The sequence below is a fragment of the Amblyomma americanum genome, chromosome 4, assembly GCF_052857255.1.
Source record: "Amblyomma americanum isolate KBUSLIRL-KWMA chromosome 4, ASM5285725v1, whole genome shotgun sequence".
NCBI lineage: Eukaryota > Metazoa > Arthropoda > Arachnida > Ixodida > Ixodidae > Amblyomma > Amblyomma americanum.
Genome location: NC_135500.1, coordinates 210654874 through 210669499, shown reverse-complemented (window position 1 = coordinate 210669499; position 14626 = coordinate 210654874). Strand labels below are relative to the sequence as shown.

The 14626-nt window shown below is 45.1% G+C and overlaps 1 protein-coding gene across 2 annotated transcripts in view; it reads right to left on the bottom strand.

Moving 5' to 3' along the window:
- Nucleotides 1-14626, bottom strand: part of LOC144129246 (serine/threonine-protein kinase BRSK2-like) — a 115317-nt gene that overhangs the window by 15835 nt on the left and 84856 nt on the right. The window contains exons 11-15 of one of the 2 annotated variants that reach the window (XM_077663255.1): nucleotides 13511-13632; nucleotides 11701-11758; nucleotides 10821-10880; nucleotides 7629-7867; nucleotides 777-825 (exon numbers count right to left, since the gene is read on the bottom strand). In XM_077663255.1, the coding sequence (XP_077519381.1) occupies nucleotides 777-825; nucleotides 7629-7867; nucleotides 10821-10880; nucleotides 11701-11758; nucleotides 13511-13632 (528 nt within the window). The remainder of the gene's footprint in view (nucleotides 1-776; nucleotides 826-7628; nucleotides 7868-10820; nucleotides 10881-11700; nucleotides 11759-13510; nucleotides 13633-14626) is intronic. The other variant, XM_077663256.1, reaches the window with a different exon arrangement.

The window sequence follows — 14626 nt, the reverse complement described above, 5'->3', positions numbered from 1 at the left end:
AACACGAAGGCTATCTGTAAACGCGTCTATAGGAAGTCATTACGCAACGGCCGGTGCAAATTGAGAGCGACCCCTCTCGCCTCTCCTTGCCGTATTCTCCTTCTCCAGTTTCCTCCTTACGCTTCCGCCCTTCTCTCTTCCACCACTACCCCGTCCTCCACCTATTAATTCTCACCTTCCTTTCGTTTTCACCCTGCTTTCATCCTTCGCCGTGCTCTTTGCTTTGCTTTAACTCTGCCGCTTACGCCGGCAACGACGACGACACGCAAGCCAGGGACAGGTGACTAAGAACTGCGCTCTGAAACTCTTGACGCGCCGCAGTTCTTTGCCTGCGAAAACGACCGATGGTGGCGACACCTGTATTTAATTTCTTATACCGTTATACAGCTTATAAAAGCTCCTCTTTCATGAATGCAGTGTCTTTGTCAATATAACACTGTCATCTAGTAATGCAGGCAAATTTCAGTTTCTCCTCAGTGTCCCTTTAAGCGTACTGTAAGCACTTATTATCCGCAGGTGTCGTCTTTGCCATAAGTAGCCATGCAAGGGGGTTAGTTTCTTGGCTGTGTAGTGAAGCACCCACTGTGGCACCCCAAAGGATAAAAATATGTGTGTGGTAAGGAGAACCATTGTCCTCACCTTTAGAGACCTGTTGGTTTTTAAACATGCCCTATTGCTCCACTCCACGGTTGAGAAGCAAACTCCGCTGCCTGGCGACTTTTCGCAAAGACGGTACGTGTCACCTGCCCGCAGGTAATGGTAAGAGTGAAACTTACTCTGGTGAGGAATCCGGGGTCAGGCTGACTTCGTCTGAAGCTGAAGGAACTGCAAACGAGAAACGAGTGCCAGAGTCAATAACTTGCGCTCAGTCTAAATAACGTGTTGCCACCTTAAATCATTACTACATTGCAAGTAAAGAAACGAAGAAACGCGGGTAGTTCGCATATATGAATAAGTTGCTGGCGTGGTCCAGTGATTACAGCGAGAACCAAAATCAGTGTGTATGCTGAATTTACTATGTTAATGCAACCTTAGACAAGGTGGCCACCATCTTACGGTGAAAAGGACAAATGTAATTCGTATTTAGCGGTGGGTTGGTATTCGTAGAATATCGTTGTCTTGAGTGCACAGTGTAAGCAGCAACGAAAATTGAGTGCTTTCGGCGCTTACGGTATAGCAGACGGACCTCTCTTAGCTTCTGTGGCAAATTACTGCGTTGTCTTACACTTTTTAAGCGTGCTTTCGGTTGGTGTCGCACAATAAGATCAGAGTATATTTACCAAATGAAACTTTAAGAAACGCATCTGTACCAAAAGTAAGAGCCAGTAATTTCGGCGACCACAACGAGAAATGTATTGTTGCTTTTTCTGAGACTTTGGAGAAATTTGTCGGTATCTATTTCGCCTGAATACCTCGTGAGTACATTCTGATTTATATATCGCTCTTTACGAATTTTGCTATGTATTTCCAAAATTATCGTTGCCTCTTTACACTTGCCTCCTTATCACGTCTTGGACGCAATCACTTAATGACTAAATAGAATAACTTACTTGTGAAAATAGCACATTTATCATTATAGGCGGCGATAACAACCCAATTTTGCATTTGTTACAAATGTCACAACAACCATGTAAGAGCCGTAAGATACCGAAGTAACAATAAGATAAAAAACCTAAAACAAGATGCCAGACATATTAACGAGAAGCCGATAACATGTGATTGAAGTGAAAAAAGCAAAAATATAATTTACAAGAATAAAAATAAAAGAACCCAGATAACTGTACACAATATTACAAACAGAACGTTGCAATTCAGTTTGCGCCAATTCTGCTCCAGAAAGTTCACCAAACTGACCGATAATGCGGCGAGCTTCTCTTATCACCATTGGGTGCCACCGTATCATTTTTGTTCAGTCGCTCTGCTGAGTTCTCCGTAGTCGCATACAACTCAAGAACGAAACTGCACATGCCCTTCAAAGGATGCCCTCCAGCCTATGGCGTCGAGCGATTCTCATGACGTCGTGGTAACTGCTATAGTGCAACATCGCAGGGAGTGGCAGATAAAAGGGGATATTAGCCAAGGCCTAATCATATTAACCACGGCGTCATGAAAACCGACGCCATCGGCTGGGGGGCCTCGTTTGAGGGATATCTGCCGCTTCGTTCTTAAATTGTATCCGCCTAGATCGTTCGCTGATGATCATGCTCGAACACACCTGGTTCTGCATTGTTCAGGAATTTTCGCGCCGATGAGTGCAGGTGACCTGGAAAGATTTTTATCGTGTTTGAATAAAACGCGGCGTAGCGGTACGGCGAATCTGATCTCGGCGACTGTCCTGTACATCCAGATTTGTCACTGCCGCCGAGCTCTTTTTATTCACTGTGGGCACAGATCCGCCTAATGAGCAGTTTCCTACAAAAGCCTACATCTTCCCTCCTGCCTGTCTGTTTGCCGACAGCGCTACGACAGGTCCTGGTGGTGCTGGACAACTGGCCATTGCTACGGAAGCCCACCACTCCTGTTGTTCGTGGAGATGCCAGTATCTAAGAGCCTGAGACGCAAGGGTCTCCTTTGAGATTTTGGTCTGCTATCAGAAGAGACACGCAAACAATTGAAGCTTCCAAACTGACCATGGCCCTGCCTAATGGAACAGCGTCGGTGACCCTATAGTGCCTCTAGCCACTTACACTGCTTCCTGTTTACAACGGCACCCCGTACGGTCAGTCCCGAGAATTGCATAAAAAATTTGGCTCAGTGGAAGTGTTCAAAACCTGAGACGACGTTACGTTGCTGCACATGTTCCTCACGCAAAAGGGCCATGCATGTACGAGGTGCAAGAGTCACGAAGCTTCTGTTGCGACATGGCGCTCCGGCGAAGCATCCGGCGAAGTGCAGAAAGCTCTTGCTGCCATAGAAATTCCGTTGTCCTATCAACTTCGAGGGAAAGTTTCCGCCAACGGATGCTTCCGCCAAGGAAACCGCATCACGGAAACACTGTCCACATCGTCGGTGATGTCCAACTACCGTATTATGTGCGACAGGTGCTCAGCTGCGGACCCAAGTTCGCCGTGGAGCCAAAGAAGACAGCCGCGGAACGTTTGGCCATGGTGAGGAAAGTGTCAAGTCTTGCTCCTGGCTCGGAGAGTGGGAGATGCCTTTCGGAGGGTGTAGACGTTGTCTCTCGTTGTAAAGTCCAGTGTCATAGATTGCCCATCCAGATAACTGTCTCTTATTTGCGGGATAATTCTGTAGCGCTTCTAACCAGCGACAATGAAGGAGGCTTTGTGGTGCTGTCGGAGGTCACGTATAAAGCGAAAGCAGAGGAAGCGGTGTTCTCGGTGTTCGATAGAAGAAATGAGGTACGTCTGGAGCGTATAAAAAGTGCGGCAAAAGGTTATGCAGCTCCATGAATTTGGATAAGCTTGTTAAGTCCATAGACAAGGCAGAAAAGGTCGGCTTGGAACTTTTCTTCGCTGCAAAAACTCATAAAGTGGACTGCGCTCTGAGGGTAATTATTTCTGAGAGAAGTCGCTTGCAAGGTTTCTGTGACGACCCTTTCAAAGGTGAAGAACTCTGACGAGGTGATCCGATTTCTTAAGGAAAGGCCCAAGGCGAAACTGTCGGCTTTCTCAGTCGATATTGAAGACCTTTATTATTGTATTCCACAGGACAATCTATTGATAAGTGTCAGGAACTGCATTGACAGACACGGAGTGATTTCGTTTCAAAACAGTTGTGGTTTGTCCATAGATAACTTTCTGGAATTCCTTTCAACTTACCTCAAGCCTACATTCGCAGTTTGGGAAGGGAACATCGTCACTCAAAAAAAAAAACAAACGGAATATGCATAAGCTCCTGCGTTGCTCCTGTTTTGAGCGACATTTTTCTATCGGAGTGGGACCGAGAGTTGGAACGCAGAAGTGAAGGTTCCAGTGCTGCAGGCATTTTCAGATATGTTGATGATTTTCTAATTTTTCCAAAGCACAAGACATGTCAGATCAGGCTAACATGTTCAGTATCATGCCTATGTTTCCGAATGACTTCATCCACTAATCCTGACGTATGAAGTGGCTGTAAACAAATTCATCAAATTTCTTGATCTAGGCATTTATTTTTCTCCTGACGATGTGTGTTGTTGGGCTTATGAACCGCGATGAAACAAGCCTGTCCTTCCTTTTGGTTCAACCCACTAAAAGCTAGTGAAACGGGCAATTGTAAAGTCTTGCTTTTGCAGTGCTCTCACGAAATCATGTGAGCATCGACTGGATTCTGCGTTCTTTAGCCAGGTGACCCGGTTGAGCGGCTCTGGCTACCCATGTGCACTCTTGTTATCGGTTGCCGAGAATATGCTCAAAGAAAGCAGGGAAGTAGTACTAGACATCGGCGGGGCTGACACTAATTGGAGGAAAAATGTGGCGGTACTACCTTACATGCACACCATCGCGCATCAGCTCAAGAAAATAGGGCAAAGAGCAGGCGTGCATGTGGTGTTTTCCGCACCAGAGAAGCTGCCGAAACTGTGCAAGAAGGTAAATTCCACCGTTAGTGGGAGCGATTCCTGCACTGTTAGGCACAGGCAACCATTTGCAGAGTGCGCGAAAGACGTAGTCTACTCTATACCTTTGCCCTGTGGCCGAGCCTACATTGGCCAAACTGGCAGATGTCTCAACGAGAGGCTCATGGAACACAGCAATAGTGTCATCGGGGCATCCCGTCATCTAGGCATACACTGCCGTGATTGCCAACAGTGTAAGGAACATGGTCCCTTTTTGGGAAGAACAACAGTCCTTCATAAGTATGTCAGCAAAACTGGTGAGATTGCAGAAAAAGATTACTGTGTCAGCACCCCTTCGGTGTTGTTAAGTGATAAGGAACGTCGTGTGTTAGGAATTTCCAACTAGGGTATTATGTTTTTTTGTTCTTGTTTGCATCCTGACTTTTAGGTTTTAGCTTTATGTTTTCTTTCTTGTACCTATGATGATGCGTTTCCCTTGCGGTTTGGCGCTGCTGCCAGTCTAACATGACTTTCCTTTTCGTTGCGGAGCATGCCCGCCGTACTCTATATGTATTCGCTGCGCGCAGAAATAAACGTTGTTGAAGTGGGCGCATTGTTGTGTCTCCCCTCGTGTCCGTGTCCATCTTTGCGCTGTGAATGTAAGCATGAAGTACCAACTCGTCCACCAACTGATTTTAAGCAAGATTGGAATATAGAGTCAATACGATATGGAAAAATATGTGAAAATCTATATCCTGCCTGTACGCAGCCCATAAGTATTCAACATAATTTCTATACGATTTCCATAGTGTACATGATGTCATATGGAGTCCGAAAGTTTTTATACGTGCTTCCATATAGCCCACACCGACTCCATATGCTCCATACTGACTCCATAAAATTTCTTATGGAAACAAATGGAATTTTGGAAACTTTCTTATGAAATTATGGAACTCGTCATATGGAAACTTTCAGTAGGAATTGTAATGCTACGCAGCTTAAATGTACACTGCCTTCTATAAGTTACTGTTTAGCTTTCACTTGCCTATTTTTCGAACAAGCTCGTGTGCGTCTCACTCTCTTTCACAGCAATGAGCCCTAATGCGAATGACGCTACAGTTGGCGCCAGCACTAAAACGATCAGTTCTGTCAGAGGCACTGTGTCCAAAAATTGTGTCTATCTGAGACAACGGCATATATTCGACAGCTTTCAGTAGTTGTCGTTCGTTCTCGTAGACGCGCTTTTCTGAGTGAATTTAGCAAGATGCTTAGAAGTCGTTGAGGCTAAAGTATTCTCCTTCATCCAGCCATTCCTAAAACATTCACTTGATTCTTTATTCTCTACTTGGTTGTAGTACATTTGCAAATACAACAACGGGACGGATAACGAAAAGATGGTTTCTCATTCGCTAAGTTCGAAGCCACAGTGATTTAGCTTTAGGCGCTCTAATCTTTTCACGATTTCAGGATTTTGATAAAAGATTTGCTTAAATCATAATTCCACGCGACTTCCAACTGACCCTAAAAGTGTCTTCATCCTCAATTCTTATGTCAGTACGTTTTTATAAGCAGTTTGATTTCAGACATCAACTATTCTGCGAGACCGTCACTCACTCGACGAACAACGCAATTTTCTCACACAGTTCTTTACCACGGCTTCCGCAAGAAGAAGCATTAAAAAGCTCATACAAACAGACTACAGCTTACAACAAGCCATATAACGGCGATTAACAGGCTCTGAAATTCAAGCTCTTTCTTCAATGACTACAGTGGGCAGTTCTCCTTTACTCCGTTAAAAACTAAAAAAAAGTTTCCGGGCACTTCCCTCATACGTCAAGAGACTATAACAGTTGTACCGTTCCGCTCCCCGCACGAGCGCACATACTCCCTGGCACGCTAGGACTCCGTGTCTGAACAGCATTACGCTTAGGAAACAGGCAGACTCGAGGGTTTACAGTTGCGATGAACGACGGTCGCAATGTTCGCCCTGAAGAAGGTGCCTTTATGTGCAATCATTGCGATAAAGGCAAGTAACATATACTGATGCCTCCTTTTAGAGCCGGTTGTTCTCTGGGGACACCAAAGTTAAATTCAAAAGCGTTAAAGCAATCTTCCCTTAAATGCTTGTTGTTCCTGCTGTTCTTGAGATTTTAGGGCAAAAATAATGTGCTGCATCTGGCGACGCGATAGGCTTCTGCACCTTACCGTCGCCATCACCTGTTGATCGAACGTTGCGGGTAGTAATACCAGATGCCTTGCACTGCGAACACTTCTGAAAATTGTCCTAGTATTCGTAACTATGCACATTATTGTAATGTTTATCCGCGTTGGGACCATAATCAGGGGCCCAACTACGTCTGGGATGTAGTTCTCCCGTGTCCCTGAAATTAACCCTGGCCTGTGCCGGCTGCGGCCACCTTAACTGCACAAACTTCCTAATTTCATCCGCCCAACTGACTCGCTTCCACCCGTATGTTATCGCGCAAAAATGGTCTGCGCGAAAACAAGTGATTTGACATGAGACATTGTGACAATGTGTGTTTTGATGTATTGTGTTGTGTTTTGTTGCGATGTGATGCGATGCAATGCGGTGCGATGCGATGCGATGAGCTGTGCTGTGCTGGGCTCCGCTGCGATGCGATGTGATGTGTGCGTCGTGATGAGATGCGGTACGATACGATACAATGCGATGCAATGTGATGTAAAGTGACGTGATATGATGTGCTTCGCTTTGCTTTTCTTTTCCTTGCTTTGCTTTGCTGTGCTGTGATGTGATGATTATGTGTCGTGATGTGATGCGATGCAATGTGTGCTGCTTCTGGCGATGCGATGGGCTTCTGCCCCTTACCGTCGCCATCACCTGTTGATCGAACGTTGCGGGTAGTAATACCAGGTGGCTTGCACTGCGAACACATCTGAAAATTGTCCTAGTATTCGCAACTCCGCACATTATTGTAGTCATTATCCGCGTTGCGACCATCGTCAGGGGCCCAACTACGTGATGTGATGTGGTGTGATAAGACATAATTTGATGCGATGTGATGTGACAATCTGACTGCTGAGAAGATCCAAGGGCAACAACGTGTGTTTTCAGCCCTTTGTCATTTTGTCAGTATACTGCGTGGATACCCACCTTGCAGTTTTCTCCTGTGGAAGCGCGGACTGCCGAGGAAGCTGTTCTTGATGGTGTGCAGGCGGGACCGCCAGTACGGCTGCCCGAGGGACGGCGAGCCGGGCGGCGTGTTGAGCGGGCTCTCGTCCGGTGTGGTGGCGCCTCGCGGTGAGGGTCGCGGGGAGCTGAGCGGCGACACGGCCGGACTCGGAATGCCGCTGCCCGGGTGCAGGCAGCCCGACCCGCTGCCTCGACGCATGCTGTGAGGTGAGGAGACATCATGCGAGGACAGCCACGGGACAGACGTCGTTCATCGCCATAGGTCGAAAACAGATGGCGAAAAAATGAAAGGTCTCGCGGTTGCCCTATAGCTGAAGATGTTTCAACTCCGTGAGCACTTTTCACTTATCCAGAAGAATCAATATACTACTTCATCTAGAACGACATCAGCGAAACTTCCATGCACACTCTCGCCACTCTTCCTAACCGTAGTGCAATTCACTACGGCAAGCACTTTTGGTAGCCGGCTGTTGCACTGCGGGTTAAAAGCATGGCGAACCAATCTGGAAAAAAAACAATCTTAAGGGATCCCGTGCTTCTAACCGATGTCATGATGGTAGTTATCGGTAGTATTACTGCAACGTTTGTTTAGATCAGGGTGTTACGGAAATACCGAAATGTTCTCTTTAAGCAGCTTTCAACGCTTTAAGGCACTAAGTCGTTGATTTTTTCTCTCCTTTTGTGCAAGCACTCTTGGGCGTGCACGATAGTGCTGTAGAGGGCTAGCACAACCGACTGTTGGTGCTTTACACCCTCCACCCCTACTTTCACTAGAGAGTTATAGCAGATCGAAAACCCTTTTCTGCCATGGTACACGATAAGCGCCTGAAGCCATCAGGGAGCGAAAATTGGCACTTTTGTATTTGCGGACTGAGTATATGCTCTTAGAGCGTGTAACGCGTCGTAACCTTTGCAGGGAAGATGTAATTATGATACACGGAAAGCGAATGCGCGTCGATGGGATCTGCTGAAATGAAAATAAGAAAGCGTACCACGTAGCCCTAACGTTCCTTGCTATTAGGAGCTAACTTGAGATGAATGGAAGGCAGGAGGTCTGCCCACGCGCAAGAAAATCGGCGGAGAGTGCACAGACAACCCTTGTGTGGCCTCGCTAGTCCACGCATCAAGTCAAGAGCAAATTTTGTGATAACAGAGTAATATGACGTTTTTTTTTCTCCTCAAGAATAAGTCAATTGAATGAGGAAAATTGTAATCGTACGTATTTCAGTAATCAGTGGCGCTGCTGACCTTGTCGTGTTTAGTAAGTCCTATATGCATGATGCAAAGCAGGCACATATGCTGAGGGGTGTTATACAAAGGAAGCGGCAAGGAAAACTCAGGGATAAATAAAGCAACAGAACACTGTAGAAGTGTTGGAGCGCGCTTTATAGATTTGGAATGTAGCCTGCGTGCGTCAGTTCCAACCTTTCAAAGCAGTTGCTGGAATAAAAACCAACGGTCTTCGATTTCATCAGTTCTTCCTAAGCGTATACATTACGTATTGAACTATTATGAAATTTAGCAACTATAGCTAAAGAGCTGGACTTAATAGTGAATTGCGGACAGTGTTCCAAGAAATTACTTGTTCCCAATAGCGGAAGATGAAGCCTTTTTTTCTTGTATGTGTATGATGTAGGGAAAGTTTTCAAATCGACGAAATTAATATGCTTAGAAGAATCAGTAAGAATGGAAGGAAATACTAATTTAGTCATTTATGTTTTTCTCACTGATGTAAAAGCAATACAGAGGATGACGATAGCATATTTCGAGCTTTACAACCCCTAGTGATCCCTGCCGCTAAACAGAAAGGAACAACGTCGCCTTGAAAAATTACGTAGGAGTTTACAGCTGTCACAAGTTGTATTAAATGCAGTACCGGAGCAGGAGTGTGAGTGATGCAAGTCACTAAATCTGACTCCCGGGCTGTTTCGCATGAATGCATGTAAAAATGGCGTAGAAAGACGGGGAAAGACCTCTTCGTGTATGTGCATGTTCATCTTGGCTCTACATTTATGCAGTCACTATGGCGTTAAAACAACAAGCAGCTATTATTTAAAGTGCGCGTTCTCTTCGCAATCGCAAAAAAAAATGGCACTTTTTTTTCTGAAAAATAAACGGAGAAGCTGGAGACGACTCTACAGTTTTCATTTTAGAAAAAAATAAATATTGTATTGCGTGTATAAAAAGATATCCCGGCAACCGACGACGCTACGGACGCTCGGCGGCACAATGAAGCTTCATTAGTAAACGCCACCACGGCAGGTGTCGAACACAAATTGGCTTCTCGGGGCTCAGCGTCCTGCTTGTCAGCCGTTAGAGTTTGTCAACAGTGCGGTGCGTGCAGCCGAAGACACCTGGCTGCCAATTTCGTCGTGACGAGGTTCTTCACCCGTCACCGGCCATGCGCCGCTGTGGGGTCGTGTCGCCAACCGGTTTCTCGATGTCGCTCGCGCTGATTCGCGTTGCTCCTGTACGTAACGCACTGACAGGGCGATGATGTATGGGAGTCATTGTGTGTGTCGTATGCTTATACAGTGTCCTACTCTCAGAGATCGATGTTCCTACCGCGTCGCTTATCTGCTACACGTAAATGTAGTGTGGATACATCCTGCCATACCCGGGGATCCAGATCGCCTCGTATTTGTGCTTTGTGGAACCGCAGGAACCTCGTCGAGTTCATCTGGCAGTGTCAAGGTCATGGATATGCTTATTCGCCAAAGTCGTACTGGCAATGAATAGAACTCTTCGGTTGACACGAGTGTTCACGCCGAGTTTCTTGTAACTGACGCGATGCCATACGCGTCTCCTTGCGCTGGGCTCAATATCTGGGATAAACAAAAACTACTGTGGCACTTTTGAAGACTAGATAAGACGATTAATTTGAGGATGCTTTGCCGCCAAGAGGGGTCTTCATTGCCTCATAAAACAATAGAGTCAGCGTTACGCGAGTTATTAACTATTGTTTCACATTACACCACGTCAACTAAGGTAACGCATAGAACCAATTAGCTGAGAGTAACGCTATCTACAAGAAAAAAAAAATAAAACGCAGAGATTCAAGAACCGATGTCAACTTGGTGCTAAATGGGATGTGTGTTCTCTCTTCTGTTTCAACACGCTCCAGTTATGTTCTCTAATGTTAAAGATGCTTACCCGTACGGATACCGCCGTGGCGTAATCGGTGATCCATCGCTCAGCATGTCGAAGGAATACCTACACGTAAAAACGAAGCAAATGTGTATCAGACATTCGTCCTAAATTTTCTGCCTCAATTCATGATAGGTACATTTTCATTTTTATCCCAAGAAAGTGGAAATGTGCAGCCGATACCCGTTACATATTTAACCTTACCTAGTGAGTCCCATTGTCACTGTGTTGTTTGCTTTGCGAGTTCCATTGAAAACGTGTATGTAGTGCACGCAGCTGTTAGTCATCGTGGTATAGGGTGTGGAAAGGGGGAGGAGGTTAATTCAGGCATCTGCAACCCCAAAGATGAAGCTCGCTGGCAGGCGCTGTTTGCAAAACACGCATCAACATGACGTCTTTATCATGGATATGCTGAGCACAAGAGAAACCTCTCTGTTCTCCTTCGCGAGAGAATGCAGTGAGGGAAACGCAAAGGCTCGAAAACATAAACCTTTGGGGTTTGCAAGGCACAACAAGTGCGATCGGGGTGACACCTATGAGTTAATAAAGCAGTAGTAAATGTTGATATACACCGAAAGGAACACCACTCTGCGAACATGACAAAACGCCTTACGTACTAGGCATGTAAATTTACTAAGTGTATGATCGGTGACTACGCTCCTCGGTGAAAGTTGAATTGGTGAATGCTGATTGCGGTAGGAATATGAAAGTGGGAAACCCGGAATGCATGACGACACACTCAACAGCGCGTCGCAGTCAAGCACGCTGTGTTTCCCTAATGGAAGCTTTCCTTAAGTGTACACGCTGGATATCAATGTAAACCTAATGTCATTCAGCAGAAACATTTTGCAGGGTCATCCTTCATAAATAATGCAATAGCACTCACCGCGGTCCCGACCTTCCGTTCACTTGGCACGTGTCCACTCTCTTGCGGGGAGGATCAGCTGTCGCAGACAAAGTGTTAGAGCAAGTGTTGGTACGTACACAAGAACTAATTTTTCTCAGTGTTCTTAAATAACAAATCTTTCTAACGCTCAAGCTCCCATGTCAAAGAACTTTGGTTCATAAAGTGGTTCATCACATAGTCTGTATCAGAAAGAAGTGCTAGGAATATTTTGGTACAATAACACCTGGATCTACATCTGCGCTTTCCCTGCCCTTTAAATTTCAATAGGGCATGATATATACTCGAAAGATAAATAAGCGGGAAAGGTCAGAAAAACAAGGCTGAAACAGTGCATGCACTCCGACAGGGTGACATGACTGGAACATTTTGAATTATCATTAAAACTTAGTCTCGAGACAAACATGCCGATATCACGGCATTGTAATGTTAGATAACGTTTATATAATATGAAAGCGACAACTTCTTGTTCGTTCATTTCGCTAGTCTCCAATAGGACGTGATCTACTATCGCATGTCACTCTTGGCGGCAAGCATCTGGTGACAATGTCAATTGTTCGTGAGGCTTAGTTGAGGAAAAGGTGAAATGCACTGGCCAAAACCGCAATTTCACACGAAAGCAACACACCAGCCTCGGCTTTTACAAACCAGCTTCAGGTATAAAAGGACATTGTAACTGGCAGCAAAATATGTCTGCATAAAAATGATGGACGACTTATTATAAAAATGCTGGAACTAATTATTTAGTGAAATATTATTTACTGCATTCGTTGTTAGGCACACAAACCAACTCATTTGTGACAATAAGGATGCTAAATTCGACTGAAACAATGAAAGTACTTCTAGATGCAGCACATTCTCAGAAAAAGGTGTGATTTCGCTGTGTACACAGTTGTGTACAAAGCGTCTGAAATTGTCAAGACACGAAGTTGCTTCGTGCAGCTGTGCAAGCCGCTTAGCTTTCCAGATCTCGCCCATAGTCACATGTTATTTCTTTCACTCTGGCACCAGAACCTCTTATCAAGAGGGGAAGCGCAAAGACTGATGCCATCAAGTACAGCGTGACGAGATAACTCACTGCCAGTCAATAAGAGATTTCAAGCCCGCTCAAAAACAGCGACTAACATGTAGGAAGCGAACAAAGTGTGAAACGCGGAATGTTCTGAATAAGCTGCACACTATCACTCTCCACCACAATTAGTATTTTTCTCCTGGAGACCTCTTTTTGTGCAACTAAATGTTGGTGTGCTTCCTCAAACTCTATAAGCAAGAGCTTCTATTAAAGAGGCAAGTTTATTATTTATCTGCCATTGCTGACAAGCTTAGTGATCAACATTCATCATTTTTTAGCTGAGAAGCAAACAGGCCCTGATAACGACTTAAAACCACGATGCCATATTCCTGTGAGATTCAGCAGCAGCTCTGTAACCATGCGGGAAAACATGCTTAACTCGCCATGCGAAAGAAGAAACAACAAAGGAACGATGGAAGGAAGTATAAGGACAGAAGTAAGAAGTAAATGAAAGAGAATGAAAAAAGGATTAATGAAATGAAATAAGCAATAAAGAAATCCAGTAAAGAAAGAAAAATCATCGAAACAAGGACACGCAGCTGCTGTAACCCTGTTTCAGGAACAGTTGATCTTATGTATTTTTCTAACACTGGCCCAATTACTTTACCATATGCTCTGCGCTAAGCAAGAAATGGTCAGTAACAATTGATTAATTATTTTCTCCTACGAGAGCTGGTTGAGTTTAGCGCTAGCAAAGTAAAAAATTGGCCGACGACTTACGTCGATTCTCCTTACCCGATTCAGACCGGTTGCGTATGATAATCTCGGTCTCGTCTTCGTATGACGGTTTTCTCCGTTTGCGATCAAGGAGTAAAAAGTAGATTACTTTCTCCGTGTTATGCCTGAAAAAGAAGAAGATAGGAAAGAAAATTATGGACATTTGTTGCCAAGCCTCTGGCAGGAAAAATAAACGGCGTTGCCTTAAAGTAACCCTCTGGCGCGACCACTTTATTCACCTAAACAATGTAATTGCGTATTTATTTTAAGCACGACCATGTCGGCCGTAGACGTCCTCCGTCTGTGCCAAGCAGGTTGCAGTCATAGCCGACGGCAGAAGTTCGCTAATAAGAGAAGGACTAACGTTATACTGCTATCAGATGGGCACTTTCGATAGTGATCGAGACGATCGGGATTGAACTCAATGCAGTTCCAGCGTTGCTACACGGCCAATTCAATCGCGATCGAGGCCGATCCCACTCGTCTCCAATCCGGTTCCTGAAGCGCGGTCAAGGGCTGCTACCCTTGCCCTCAAGAAACATTCAAATGCAAAACAAAAGTAAAACGGGCAGAAAGATGTTTTGTAACCGTTATGGCCTTATAAAATAATTTTTTGTTATTTATGCAGTGCGGCTTGATGTCCAAAATCGTGTTCGCACTTTGAACGCCACCGACCTGTCTGGGCGGTAAACAAATGTAGCACCCACATGCTCGGGGCATGGTATGGTATTTGGCGTGAGTTTGTGTGGCAACCTCCTGTAAAGCTGCGTCATAGGCACGGGATTTATTACCAGAAACGTTTTTGTTTGCTTTTCATTTATATAAATCTATTTGTTTGCCACCATTTATGCAACCACGTGTCGTTTAGCTGGCCAACTCGCCTATCGGCATCGAGCAGGAAAGTGTTGCAGCGTTGCATGTGGTGTGCGCGCGGAACTACAATCGGGATCGTGCTCGATCGGGATCGGAAGTGACCGTGTGACGACAGTTTTAAATACGCTTTCGAAGCCTTTGTGCAAGTTTGTACCACTGACAAACTGGTTTTCTAACGTTATTAAAATCTTTTAACCTCTCTGCAGAGTTTTAAGCGGCCGGGTTGTTCATAATATATCAAAAACA